The sequence below is a fragment of the Acanthisitta chloris genome, unplaced genomic scaffold (genome assembly GCF_000695815.1).
Source record: "Acanthisitta chloris isolate BGI_N310 unplaced genomic scaffold, ASM69581v1 scaffold11586, whole genome shotgun sequence".
In the NCBI taxonomy this organism is placed as follows: Eukaryota; Metazoa; Chordata; class Aves; order Passeriformes; family Acanthisittidae; genus Acanthisitta; species Acanthisitta chloris.
In genome coordinates this window covers 15,626-29,214 of record NW_008679785.1, presented here as the reverse complement: position 1 = coordinate 29,214, position 13,589 = coordinate 15,626, and the positions used below count along the sequence as shown (strand labels likewise).

Here is a 13,589-nt window from a genome sequence, read left to right as displayed (position 1 = left end):
CAAACCTAACTCTTACCCCTATTTTCAGTGAAAATATATACTCATCTGATTTCATCTGAGGTAGATTTTTTTCTTTCTAATCTTGAAAAAATATTTGATCCCTTTCCTGAAGCCTTTCAGAATTGTCAGCATCCTGGAATAGAGGTGTGGAGGCTGGAAATGGAGGAGGTATTGCAGCATGGATTATCCATTCAAAACAATTGTTCCACTGGAATTTTTCTCATCTTCTTTTTCTGTCTTCCTAATTGGCTGGTTTTTACTTGTTTCCTTTTTCAAATAAAAATTCTCTTAAAGCCTAGTTTACCAGATTTTTCAGATATCCTTTTTTTTTTTTTTATACCCACCTATGTGGTTATCTCAATTCTTTCTCATCATCACTCTTCTGTATGTTGGTGTCCTTGTGAGGGTCTTCTCAGCATTTTTTTTTCCTATACTCATGAAAACATTGTGATCCAGGCTGGGATGAATCAGATCACTGTATGACTCCCTTCTGTTTAAAAAGAATTTTTTTTCAGTCAGTTAACTGGTTTGCAGCCTGTAAGTTGCACTGGTATTTTTATATTTCTCAAAAAAACATGCCTCAGAATGTCATCTGTGATTAAGTCAAATATACTAAAGAAATCAGAGGTAACTGTGTTAATATATTTAATCATACTTGAGCTCATCAAACTTACCATTTTGATTAAACCTGTTTTCCATAATGCCATGTGGAATGGCATTAATTACATGCCTGTGATTTGATTTTTCATTGATTGTCTTGCAGCAGTCTTTTCATGGTGTGACTACATGCTTTAGTTTTGCTGCTCCTAAATATTGTCCCCGTCTGAGCTTTTATCAGTCCTATACACTTCCCCATTTTCAAAAGATTTTTTTTAAAATTCACTGCTTGTGTTTTGGGCCCTTTCCTACTCCAGTTATGTCATCTAAGATATCAGTGAACACATGCATGTGTTTTACATGATAAATTAGAATATTTCATTGAACTACTGAAAAAAATGCATTGGAGCTGTTTTATTCCCAAGCTTCTTATTTATTCTTGTTTTTACTTTTTTACAGCTGTAAATTCAAGATTCTTCTTTTGTATCTTTTTTCTTTCACTTGGACATAAAATTTGCACTTAAAAGCTTGTTGAGTTTTAACTTTCTTGACATATTTTCTCTCTGCTAGAATGTGCTTTGACCAAGTCATTCCTCCACAAATGCTGCATGTGGCAGTGGTGAAAAGCTTCCTAAACTCTTCCAAATACCAGGTGTATTTTATCTGAAATTTCTTTCGACAGTTGCATTGGCTCATGTTATCCTTCCAGCTATAGGAAATTTGTCTTTTTTTTTTTTTTTTTTAAATCATGACATATACTTCTGTTTTTCACCAGGACTGTTGTGGCAAATTAAATGGGTTAGGGATCATTTGGTGTATGTTCAGTTTATAATTTTGTAGTTCATTTTTCATTAATAGATTAAGGTGGGAGTCTTCATGAATTAGGAGTATGGAATTTCTCTGAATTGTGTAACATACACACCCAGTCTGATATTTATTTTTTTTAGGAACTCCAAAGATGTTTTGCCCAATTGAACAGCTTGAAATCTTCTACTCAAAAAAAAATGTTTCTGCTGTCAGACAGCTGCTCTCTTTTGTCCTTTGACACAGCTTCAGAATTACTCACAATCTTTCTGGCAATCCATTTGTGTAGTGATTAACACACACACTTTCCAGGTCTGTGTCTTAAGAATTTTCAGTAGCTGTGTAGATGCCAAAGCTTCAGGTATTTGCTGGAGACAAAATCTAAAATTAAGCCCTTATAAGTTAAAAATAATAATCTTGAAAAATAGTCACAAAAAACTCCCACAAAAAACCCTCCAATACCATATGATTCTACTTTTTCCTCCCTCTCCCTCACTTCTCCTCCTATTGTAATAGAAGTGAACATCCTCATTCAGTTAAAAGTACTTGATTTGTGTATGAAATTTCACATGTGGTTTCATTATGTATTTATTAATTTCCTGTCCAGGTCTTCTTTAGGATGTTGCTCTGGGCTTTTTTCGTACCAGCTGTTTATCCCAGAGGTGGCTGTGATGACATTGGAATGGGTAGAGAGTGGGAGAGATGAGCAGAGATTACTTCAGTGTTTTTCTTTAAAACATTCAGAGGCTCTGACAGATGAGCAAGTGATACCAAATAGAGTTGCATGTTGTTATTTCTATTGAAGATTCCAGTGTTCTAGGAAAAAGATCAGAGTTTTTTTTACCTTGATAATCATGGCTTGTAGCCATGTTGTCTGGCTGCCCAGCTCTCTTTCATAATAAATTGAGAGGAAGTGTTATTCCAGAAGGCTGCAGAGATATATGGAACTAGGGGAAGGAATGGAGGGCTCTCATGGTCCTAGTTCTTGTACAAGCCACTTCTTGGCTTGTCTTCATTTTTCTGGCTGATGGCTACTGATTCTGGTAAATTCTGAAAGCTGTGAAATCTCTATTTTAATGTGTCCTCTGCAGTCACAATAGTTTTTATATAAAGTGGCTTAGTTATTTAGTCTGTTTGATTTTTTAGAAAATAAAAAATAAGGGTATCTGGGTTTATATCTCTTCCTAGTATCTCAGAAGGAGAAAAATGTTTATGTTGGCAAGCTTTGGCATACTTTTTCATTTCCCCTCTGTGGTTGTATGAGCTAGAGCTGTGTTAAAGCTTGAGATATTCATGGGGTTTTTTTCAATTCTAGCAGCTAGATCCTGAAGAAAAATGACAAATAGCATGCAACTTGGAAGTAATTTTAGAGTTGACAGTCCCATGCACTAAAAATATTTTTATGTTTGATTTCTGTGCAGTATAATCCCTGAAATGTTGCTATTTTTTAAGATAAGTGCATTAAAGTAATATTTCTTTAGCCTGACCTAGCTACAGCTGAGTATGTAAATTCAGTGTCTTTCCTATTTAATGTACCATCATCAATTCTTTGTGTTAGGAGGGCACTAAGACAGTGCTCTTCTGCTTCTAATCACTCAAGCTGTTGGCTGCTACTTTCTAAAGCAAGCAAGAAAAGCTGAGGGTGACCTGAAATAAAAAAATAGAGGGAGTGGTAGACACGATCACAGTCATTCAAAAAATATTTAGTAGAGCGAGCTGACATAGGAACTAAAGTGAGCAGCCTCTGGAGAGATAAGGCTGCTAATCCTGCCCAGAGAATTGAGTTACTGCAAGAGACTGATTCAGTAATCACCCACTGAACTTACACCACTTCATTGTTATTCCCTCTGCCACCTGCAGATTTGCACACTTGAAAACATCTGCTTAGAGTCAGTTTGGTGATCTCACTTGTGTAGCAAGTCATACTTCAAAAGAACAAGGTCTGGAAAATTGTATCATACACAGAGCTGAATGGTTTGCTTTGCTTAGAGGGGTGCCATTTGCCTTGGCTGTAGTTTCAAGAAAAGGTCAAAGAGCACAGACCAAAACCTTATACTCGTGGTGTAATGGGGCAGCAAGACAATGAAGCATCTCAGAGTCAGGGTCACTAAACTGTCTGTGACATCAGTAGCTTGTTCTCCTGCTCCCTTCCCTCTGCATCTGGCAGTTGAAGTGTTCAGCCAGTTTTTTGCTATATCCTGGTCAGTTTATCTGTTTTTAAACATCTCTTTCTCTCTTCCCTCCAAAAAGCAAAGAATGGCAGATAACCAGGAGAGTCAAATGACCATTGAGGAAAGGAAACACCTGATTACAGCTCGAGAAGAAGCCTGGAAGTCCAAGGGTAAAGGAGCAGCCAATGACTCCACACAGTTCACTGTAGCTGGTCGAATGGTAAAAAAAGGTCAGTGATGAAATGATCCCAATATAAATAAGCCACCTCTTATCTGTCTAGTCAAAATAAAGTCAAGCTAAAGCTATGCAGAAACAGTATCCGTGTTTAGCAAGGGGAATACTGTTTATCTTCAACTGAGTATCATGTCATGAAACTGTTCACTACAGCTTCTTGTGGCTGTGGTATTGGTCCATTTTGTTCTGCACTGCTGCACTCCCATCCTGTTATTACTGGGCTCTGTCTGACTGGTGGAAGTCTATCACTCGAACATGGATATATGTTTTGTTTTTCCTTCAAATACAACCCAGAGGACACAGTTGGATTATTCTTTCTTACTTCCTTTGAAAACCCAGCTGCACTGTCTAGAGAAAAGTTGTGAAATCTGTTTGTTGCTATTGCTGGCACTTCCCACGCTCCATGGATCACTGGGAATATTTAGCAAACAAGTGTTATTTTTATGGATGCTGTTTTGGACAACAACTTCTGCACAGAACCAGGGAATAGAAATGACAAGGGAGCAATGTTGATGTTTTGTAAATCTCTTGAATTCATTCACCATTTCTAAATCTAATCATTATCTGAAGTGGGCAGGAGACTCTGAATGGTAGAAATGTAGCTGTTCATGCAGTGCACCGGGGAAGATGATATCTTTGGGAAGAAGGCACCTAAACTGATCTCTTGTGGTTAAAGAATACTAGCATTTGTTTTGTTGCAACAACCTGGTTATTAAACACAACAACAGTAAACCTTGAATTAAATGACAACCACCAAAAAAAAAGTCATTGTAGGTTGAGGGCAATATTGCAACAGGAGGAACTGTTTGTAGTCCAAGATGCATTCTGTTGTCAGATAAACAAATAGATGGTATTAGGAACTGCATCCATTAGTAACTTATTTTAGCTGCTGCTTACATTGTTTTGCTGCTAGAAGCACCAGTGGTCAGTGTTAAAAGAGAAACCTTTTTTGGAGGGTCACCAAGAACAACTGTTCGCTTGTCCACCGAGAGCTTTTTGAGATTTTTACAGTTTTCCTAAATAGTCTTTGGAAAGGAATAGAAGGTGATGGTGATAACATTGCTCTTCTTCATGAGAAAAAAAAATTACCTTGGAAGGATCTCTTGAGGTACTGTGATCATGCTTTTGGAGAAGCAAGGTGTAATCCAGTGACAGTGGGATCAATAAAAGTAGCCCAAGTTGGATTTTAGTTAGATGTGTGCTAGTTTTATGGTCAAAAAGAATAAATTATCATGATGAGTTTTTAATTTAAGAGATTATGAGAAAGCAATGCAAAATTACATCTTTGTTTTGTACATGTGCACAGATGCTCTATTTTAATTGCTTCTTATGGCTGAAAATTTTTCAGTCCTAATTGGAAGGTGATCCTTTACTAAGAGGTTCTCAATATGGATTAAGTCCTGGTAGATCTGCTTAAGAGCTATGTCCTCTCAAATATGTCTTGATGAAGGCTTACACATTGACTTAAAACCTGCTGGAATTCTGAGTCCCTTAGGTAACAGGGAAAAATATTGCTTGTGGAAAAGCTACCCAATTATACTCTAAATCTGTCTCGGTGTTTGACAGCTAGGACTTGCTAGGACTTGCAATAAAGACACTGGAAACATGATTAGTATATGTTCTCCCAGCACAATATTGGTTTAATCTGATCAAAATAACTAAAGGCTTAAACTTAGATGGCTCAGTAATTAGTCAGCTATGGCTAAGTGGAAAATTGATATTAGAAAAAAGTGTCAATGTCTGTTTCCCCATTTACTGGAAGTCTAAGCAACAAGAGTTAGTAGATGCAATTCTTTGTTTACTGAAACACTGGTGCTTTCCTACTTAATAAAACCCACAGATCCTATAGAGTGCCATGTCTCTTACTAGAGCAGCTTAGATTCACATGAAAAGAAGTAAACAAAAATCATCTTACTTTAGCCATTGGGTCCAGAATAAATTGCTATATGCTAGTTACTGAAAAGGATGGAGGGGCAACAAAAGGAAGGAGTAGTGCTTGATATGGTGGGGACTCTGACTTCCATTTCGACTTCCATTTCCACTTGTTCTTAAAAACACAACAGGGCCCAAGAATTACTGCATAATCCAAGGACAGCATTCACAAGTCAGATGCATTCTGCTATGTGTATTAATAGAGATGTGCTTAAATTTGAACAAGAGGGTGAACGTGGTGCCAAGTAAGATCTGGGTAGCTTTCCTGCTGTCCATATCTTTTTGTTCAAAACAGTTGGATACTGTGGCTGGTGGTAGAGCTGGGGTCCAAAATGTAGATCAAGTGAACTGCTGCTATCTTGAAAAGGAGCAAAATGACTGTATTCAAGAGAAAGCCTGTCTCCTGTGTTAGCTTCCTTACAGACACTTGGAAACAAAGCTTTGTTCTTGGGAATGGGGTGGTTTTCGAGGCTGCTGTTGATCTCTGATACAACACCTGGGGAGGCTGGGGAAGTACACAGGACTGTAGGAAGTGGCCAGGCTCATCTGCTTTCCCCATATAGCTTCCCCATCATCACTGTTGGACACACAGGCTGATTGAGGACTGCATTTCCCATGTTCTGTGTTCCCACGCAGGCCTGGCGTCTCCAAGCGCGCTGACACCCGTAGCATCCCCGTTCAGTAACCGGCAGAAGTCTACCACTCCAGTTACAAAGCCCTTGGAAGGTAAGGAATAAAAATGGCTGAAATATGTTTGTGCTTTTTTATTTCCTGTCAATTAACAGGTTTTACTTTCTGGTTTGCTTAGAAATTGAAGCCAGACCTGATATGCAATTGGAGTCGGATATGAAGCTTGACAAGTTGGAGTCATTCTTGGGAAGGCTGAATAACAAAGGTTGGTATAGTTAGCAAAGGTGGTAGTGTATCCACACTCTAACTTCAGTAAATGAATTAAAGTACCTCTTAGTTAAAATATCTGGTAACAGAGACTTAATATTTCTTTGTTCAGACTGCACTTACTGATCACTTGCTTATTTTTGTGATTCAGTCTTTGCTAAATTTTAAAATGAAAAGCCTTTTGCTGTTGTTTTACAAATGTACAATGGAATAAATCACAAATGCCAAAATAACTTTCTTCTTTCTCTACACACAACGTACACATTCTTCTTGAGAACAGAATTTCTTGAAAGCACACGTCCAGTCTGAATCGTATTGCCCTATGCAGTGAAACAGCTTTAAATGTAGCCTAATCTTATTAAAATCAAATAGGACACTAAGCTGCTCCCAAGCACAATTCATTCACCTTCCTGCTTTTATGAAAAATGACTCTCTGCAGCAGCTCATCAGCTTCCTTATACAGCTTTTTGGCTGTTTATGAAGCTGTCTAGCATTCTCTGGTCTTTCCATTTCATATGTCTGTGCTCCATTTGTAAGACTAAAATCCTTTTTTGTAATTTTTAGTGTGTTAGATAGCATAAATAAATGTATTCCCATTTCAGCAGAGGAGGCACTAGTATAGGGTAATGACTGTGCTGTACTCACTAGTCTGCAGTAGTGATTTTCCACGTGTAATTCTAGTAGATCTTTTCAAAGGAAAGCATTATGTGGTTGGGGTCAAATAAAATGTTTATATCGTCCCACCAAAACAACTCATTTTTGATGGTGCCTAGGTTTTTTAGAGATTTTTCCCTACCATGTTGTATAATGATTTTTGCATATGACTGGCACTTACACTAATTTTAACATATTTTTGGAACAGACTTTTCTACTATCAGTTAAAAAAAAATCAATACAAAAAACCCAACAAAATCCAAAACACCACCACCAAAAAAACCAATCATCCCAACAACTGCCAAACAACCCATGTTTGCCTTTTCTAGAGTTAGAAACTCTAGTACTATTATTTACTGGGTGAGGTATTTTTCTTCCTATAGTTGCTGGGATGCAAGAGACAGTGCTGACAGTTACGGGAAGATCTGTGAAAGAGGTGATGAAGCTGGATGATGATGAAACATTTTCCAAATTTTATCGCCACGTGGATTTCCCTTCCTCCTCAGTGCCTTTGGACCTTGATGAGGACTTTGATGCCATCTTTGATCCTTATGCACCAAAGTAAGAACCAGGTTTCTTTCCTGTTGTTTTGAATACAGACATAGGGGCAGTGGTCAAAATGTTCAGCTCTAGGTCATCTTGTTGGTATCTTAGTACTGAGCATGTGAATTTCTTCTGCATATTTCTGAAATCGCTCTCTTGCCTGAATTGAGGAACTGATCCCAATTTCCTTACAAATGTCACATCTCAAATCAAAGCAAATTTCTTGTCATTAAGATGATTCGGAGTAGAAAAATTACTTTATGATTATATAAACACTGCTTGCTTTTCAGGCTGATATCTTCTGTAGCAGAGCACAAACGTGCAGTTAGGCCTACACGCAGAGTCCAGTCCTCAAGAAACCCCCTGAAAATGCTGGCAGCAAGAGAAGATATTCTTCATGAATATACTGAACAAAGACTGAACGTTGCCTTCATGGAGTCAAAGCGAATGAAAGTAGAAAAAAGTAAGCTAGCAGGATGATTTGTACAAGAGACCATCTTACTATTTTAATTACAAACATAACAACGTATTCCAACACAAAATCCTGAACTCAAGGAATGGAACAATTGAGAGGCAATAAAATGATTGAGGTATAAGGTTGAATGTGGACTGCCTAGGAGGTCTGAAGAGAAGAGCATGTGTGAATTCCTCAGGGAAAGCTACCTGCAGCTGCCTCCTGTGTGTAGGTTTAATTATTTATTTTTAGCACAGTCACCTTGTGCAGAGAGAGAGAGAGTGAGTGCCACTGTGCCTTCAGGGTGAGGACAGGAGATCAAGGAAAGCAAATCCACTGTTGTGTTGTGCTGTGAGGGATGGTGGCAAGAATAGATGAACTTCTGTTCAGGTACACTGGCCTCAATTTTGGATCCCAGTTTTCTCTCAGAAACTGGAATTATCCTTCTTGACTCTGAAATATTAATTTCCATAAAGAATTAGGGATTTATGTTTTACTTGTGACACTGCTTTCTCCTGATAACTAGATGGACAGCAAAAGACATTATTGTAAAATTTATTCAAAGGTTTATCAAACCACTTTTACCCTTTAGAATACAAGTTTTCCTTTCTACATTCAAATAGAGATCACCTTTAAACATTGCCTGTATTGATGAAAATACTAATTATATGTGTAATAGTTTGTTGCAATTTGAAGAGAAGCATTTCCCTAAGTTGTAAATTCATGAAGTGCTTTGGCATTGAGCAATAAGTAAAAGTAGCAAAGAATTTAGTCTCTACAGTAAAACATGACTAAGACTTTGAAAGGTAAATGGCTGTTGCATCACACTGTCTGAGACAACTTTTCAGGGAATTTCTGTTAATTACTCTTGTGTCTCTGGTGTCTCTTATTATTAATGACTTACAAGGCATTGAAGATCTACACAGTATTTCACAGAACATTGGGTAAGACAGAGTTGGTATTTCTGCCAAATAACATAATTCTGACACTGACAGTTTACTCTTAAATGATATCTAAAACCTTAGGTAAGAGTAACCCCACAAAATCTTTCTGCTAGTGGTTAATCAGAGTTCAACCTGGTTTTGCTCTTGCTATTGAGAGGAAAAAAAAGTAGAAATAGTGGGGAAAATTCTTTTTTTTAATGCAACAGCCAAATTTTAATATCATTTTCTCCTTGTGTGTCTGTCTGTCTGTCTTTCCTCCAACTTCTTTTTATGTACAAGTGTCTACAAACTCAAATTTCTCAGAAGTGGCACTTGCTGGCCTGGCAAGTAAAGAGAACTTCAGCAACATTAGCCTGCGGAGTGTTAATCTAACAGAGCAAAACTCTAACAACAGTGCTGTGCCATACAAGAAGCTAATGCTGCTGCAAATTAAAGGTAGGCTGGAACTGCTTTTCCTCTCCATAAATAATAGGTTGAATGTAACATATGGGAGTTGCTACCACAGTTGGATGCTGAGCTTGTTCTAGATCTTCAGCTCAAGATACATGTCCAAAACCTAAAGGAATAAGTGACAACTGTGTGACAGAAGGTAAACCTTGCAAATAGGTTTGCATTGTGGCCACTGGTGTGTGTTTTCCAAGGAGAAAGCAGAATATTTCAGGAATTCTAGCCATCTCTTATGGAAATTTTTCAACTCTCCCATTCTTCCAGTGTTCAGTGTAACTTGGAAGTGACATGACAATGTTCTTGCTCCACTTCCCCTTAGAATGTGTAGTAGTGTATCTGATTCTGCAAAATAATAGCTGCTTTTTTTGCAAAATAGGATTCTTAAAGCTTTTTACTGCCTATAGAAACTGTGCTTATAGCTTCACTTAAGCAAATGTAAAGGATTCTGGAATTTTGCTGCTGTCTGCCATTTACTTAATTCATTTCTTTCCATAAGGACACAGAGTTGTTAAAGCAAGAACAGGAAATAATAGAAATATTAGTTGATAGGAGACAACATTTATTTTGTTTCCTGTGTGTAAACTCTTTTTCCACAGTAGTAGTCTTTTAAATTCTTCTTTAAGAGTCTGTTTCCATATATTTTGTGAAATGTGCTGGGATTGTTTGTGTTTCAATCAAAACTAATTAAATCTTGGCAATTGATAGCAGTAGTTGAAGGAATACAATTAGCTTTGTTTTCTCTTTAGGAAGAAGACATGTTCAAACAAGATTAGTTGAACCAAGAGCCTCGTCACTGAACAGCGGAGACTGTTTCCTGTTGTTAACCCCACATTTATGTTTCTTATGGGTAGGAGAGTTTGCAAATGTCATAGAAAAAGCAAAGGTCAGTACCAATTGGGGGTTTTATTATTTATTTTTAGAACTCTTGCAGTATATGTCTCTGATGTAATTGAGCCTTCGTGCCAGTTCTCCCAAAAAGTGGCATTGTAACTGATAGTCCATCACAGGTAGATACGTAGGATTCCTGAAAATGTGTTTTAGCCTGTGAGCTGAATGAAAGCTGATGTAGGAGCGTGTGAGAAAAGAGGATATCCTCAGGATACAGATTTGGACTCAAACAAAAAATAGTCTGAATTACAGGATGTCCTTTTTATTCCCATGTTCATTAAGATCAAGTCTTGTTTTAAGGCAAATGGAAGAATGAATGCATTTCTGTAACATTTTTTCTAGTGTTTGTTTGTTTAGAGCAACAAATAATAACCATGTCTTCTGCTGTTTGCTCTATTATATCCCTTTGCCTTCTCCCTGAATAAGATATACACAAATATTCTGAAGACTTAAACAATCCTGTTCAGATAACTGTTAATCTCTTAGGCTTCAGAACTTGCAACTTTAATTCAGACAAAGAGGGAACTTGGCTGTAGAGCTTCTTACATACAGACTATAGAAGAAGGAATAAATACCCATACCCATGCAGCCAAAGACTTCTGGAAACTCCTTGGTGGACAGACAAATTACCAGTGTAAGCATTCTTACAGTTACAGTATCTGATTTTCTATCACAGTAAAATAGTCAAGTCAGTTCTCTTTAGCAAAGATGTTAAATTTTTTTTATTGTTTTTGATAATCTTTTCCTTAAGCTGCTGGAAGTCCTGAGGAAGATGAAATGTATGAAGCTGCAATAATAGAAACAAATTGCATCTACCGCCTTGTAGAAGATAAACTCATTCCTGAGGATGACTACTGGGGAAAGGTGCCAAAATGTACCCTGCTGCAACCAAAAGAGGTATCATGCCACTTACTGCTCCTGTGTTAAGTGCAGGAACGTGCAACCAATAAAGACTTTCAGTAACTGCAAATGCCTGTGGGGTATTGGGTCCTCCATGTTTCTGAAAGGTTTTTGAACACTTTCCTGTCTAGAGAGTGATCTCAAAATTAGATCACATTGTCTTTAAAGAGAACTACCATTTCAGAAAGTGTAAATCTTTTTGTCAACAGTGGCTCATTCCAGAGTCATGAAGTACAGAATAGGTACAAAACAGGTAGCACTTCAGAAAAACAAAAGAGGAACCTGTTGTTATTTCCATCCTTAGCAGACTTTCCCCTTTCAAACAAGCATTTCACCCATCTAAGTCAGAGCAGATTTCCAAAATAAAGATGTGATTCATTTTCTTGAGGGTATTGAAGTCATTGCCTGTTTGCCAAGCCAATTGCCTATGCTGTGTGTCCTGCCAGCCTTTCCTGGCTGCAGGGCAAGGCATAGGTCTAAATGTCAAGGAAAGCTGCTGTAATTGGACAGCAATCAGTCATGCAACAGAATCAGGTTTTTAACAATAAGAGTTCTCTAATCTGCTAGCGACTTAGCTGCCACCTGGAGATACACCTCACAGCATTCCCCATATTTGCTTCCAGTCATAGAATCACAGAATCATCAAGGTTGGAAAAGACCTTTGAGATCATCAAGTCCAACTGTTAACCTGGCACTCCACTGTAACCCCTAAACCATATCATCCGGTGCTAGGTTAAGATGCCTCTTAAACTCACCACCCAAATGGTGACTCCACCACCTCCCTGAGTGGTTTGTGAAGATGCAACAGCTCCCTGAACAACCTATTCTAATGCCTGACCACCCTAACAGCGCAAATGTTTTTTCTAATATCTACTTTGAAGCATCATCCACAATTAGATGTCACAGTGCAGACCAGTGCCCTGTCCTTACTTGCATTTCAGTATTACTTGTTAGTGTCACTCACTGCAGAAACTCAGATATTTGCAGGAGTTTCTGTTCAGCACGAGGAAACTGGAGGATCAGGGTATCACCTAACCTAATGGTAGGTTGGGTTTTTTTGTTTGGTTTTGTTTTTAGGTGCTGGTGTTTGATTTTGGCAGTGAAGTATATGTGTGGCATGGAAAGGAAGTTACTTTAGCACAAAGAAAAGTGGCATTCCAGCTGGCAAAACACTTGTGGAATGGCACCTTTGACTATTCCAATTGTGACATAAATCCTCTGGACCCAGGGGAATGCAATCCCCTCATACCCAGGTATCGTAACTCAAATTTAGTCTCATTGCAGATACTTAGTTTTCTGGCCCTTTCTTCACAGTGATTAATTTGATTCTATTTCTTTTGTTCCCATGTACAGAAAGGGACAAGGACGTCCAGACTGGGCTGTGTTTGGCAGACTCACAGAACATAATGAGACAATACTGTTCAAAGAAAAATTTCTTGATTGGACAGAACTGAAGAAACTCAATGAGAAGAATTCTAGTGAATCCCTTCACCAAAAGGTGCATATTATAAGCATGCTAGGTATTTCAAACTACATGACCTATTTAGGATGGAAGCCAGGAAAGCTTGTTCTCAAGGATCCAGAGCACATTCTTTATCTTGTGGGCTTTGACCTAGGTGTCAGAACATCACCTGCTATGGCAAACCCACGGAGCTGCTTTCTGTTAGTGCCAGGCAGCTCAGTGAATACTGCCAAGGTGGCTTTGACGAGACATCAAACGATAACAAGATGCTAAAGTACTGAAATATGCAGGTCTCAAACTGTTTGACTGGAACTGTGGGGTAAGAAGAAAGAAAGCTATGCTCAAAAGAATCTCTTCTCTGTGTTTTTTGACAGGAAGAATCCAGATCTGACTCTAAACCATACGATGTCATGCTAATGGTACCTGTGCCTCAAACAACTGTAGGCACAGTCTTGGATGGAATGAATATTGGCCGGGGCTATGGACTTGTAGAAGGAGAAGATGGGAGGCAGTTTGAAATTATCACTGCATCTGTGGATGTCTGGCACATCCTGGAATTCGACTATAGCAGACTGCCTAAGCAAAGCATAGGGCAGTTCCATGAGGGAGACACATATGTGGTGAAGTGGAAGTACATGGTGAGCACCACAGGTTAGTGAAA

At 38.2% G+C, this 13,589-nt stretch overlaps 1 protein-coding gene across 1 annotated transcript in view; it reads left to right on the top strand.

Moving 5' to 3' along the window:
- The window catches only part of SVIL (supervillin), a 57,873-nt gene that overhangs the window by 31,751 nt on the left and 12,533 nt on the right, over positions 1–13,589 (top strand). Inside the window, exons 18-29 of the mRNA XM_009077450.1 lie at positions 3,652–3,802; positions 6,376–6,465; positions 6,548–6,634; positions 7,674–7,851; positions 8,124–8,296; positions 9,511–9,666; positions 10,425–10,561; positions 11,053–11,200; positions 11,318–11,463; positions 12,544–12,719; positions 12,820–12,964; positions 13,303–13,579. Of these exons, the coding sequence (XP_009075698.1) occupies positions 3,652–3,802; positions 6,376–6,465; positions 6,548–6,634; positions 7,674–7,851; positions 8,124–8,296; positions 9,511–9,666; positions 10,425–10,561; positions 11,053–11,200; positions 11,318–11,463; positions 12,544–12,719; positions 12,820–12,964; positions 13,303–13,579 (1,864 nt within the window). The remainder of the gene's footprint in view (positions 1–3,651; positions 3,803–6,375; positions 6,466–6,547; positions 6,635–7,673; positions 7,852–8,123; positions 8,297–9,510; positions 9,667–10,424; positions 10,562–11,052; positions 11,201–11,317; positions 11,464–12,543; positions 12,720–12,819; positions 12,965–13,302; positions 13,580–13,589) is intronic.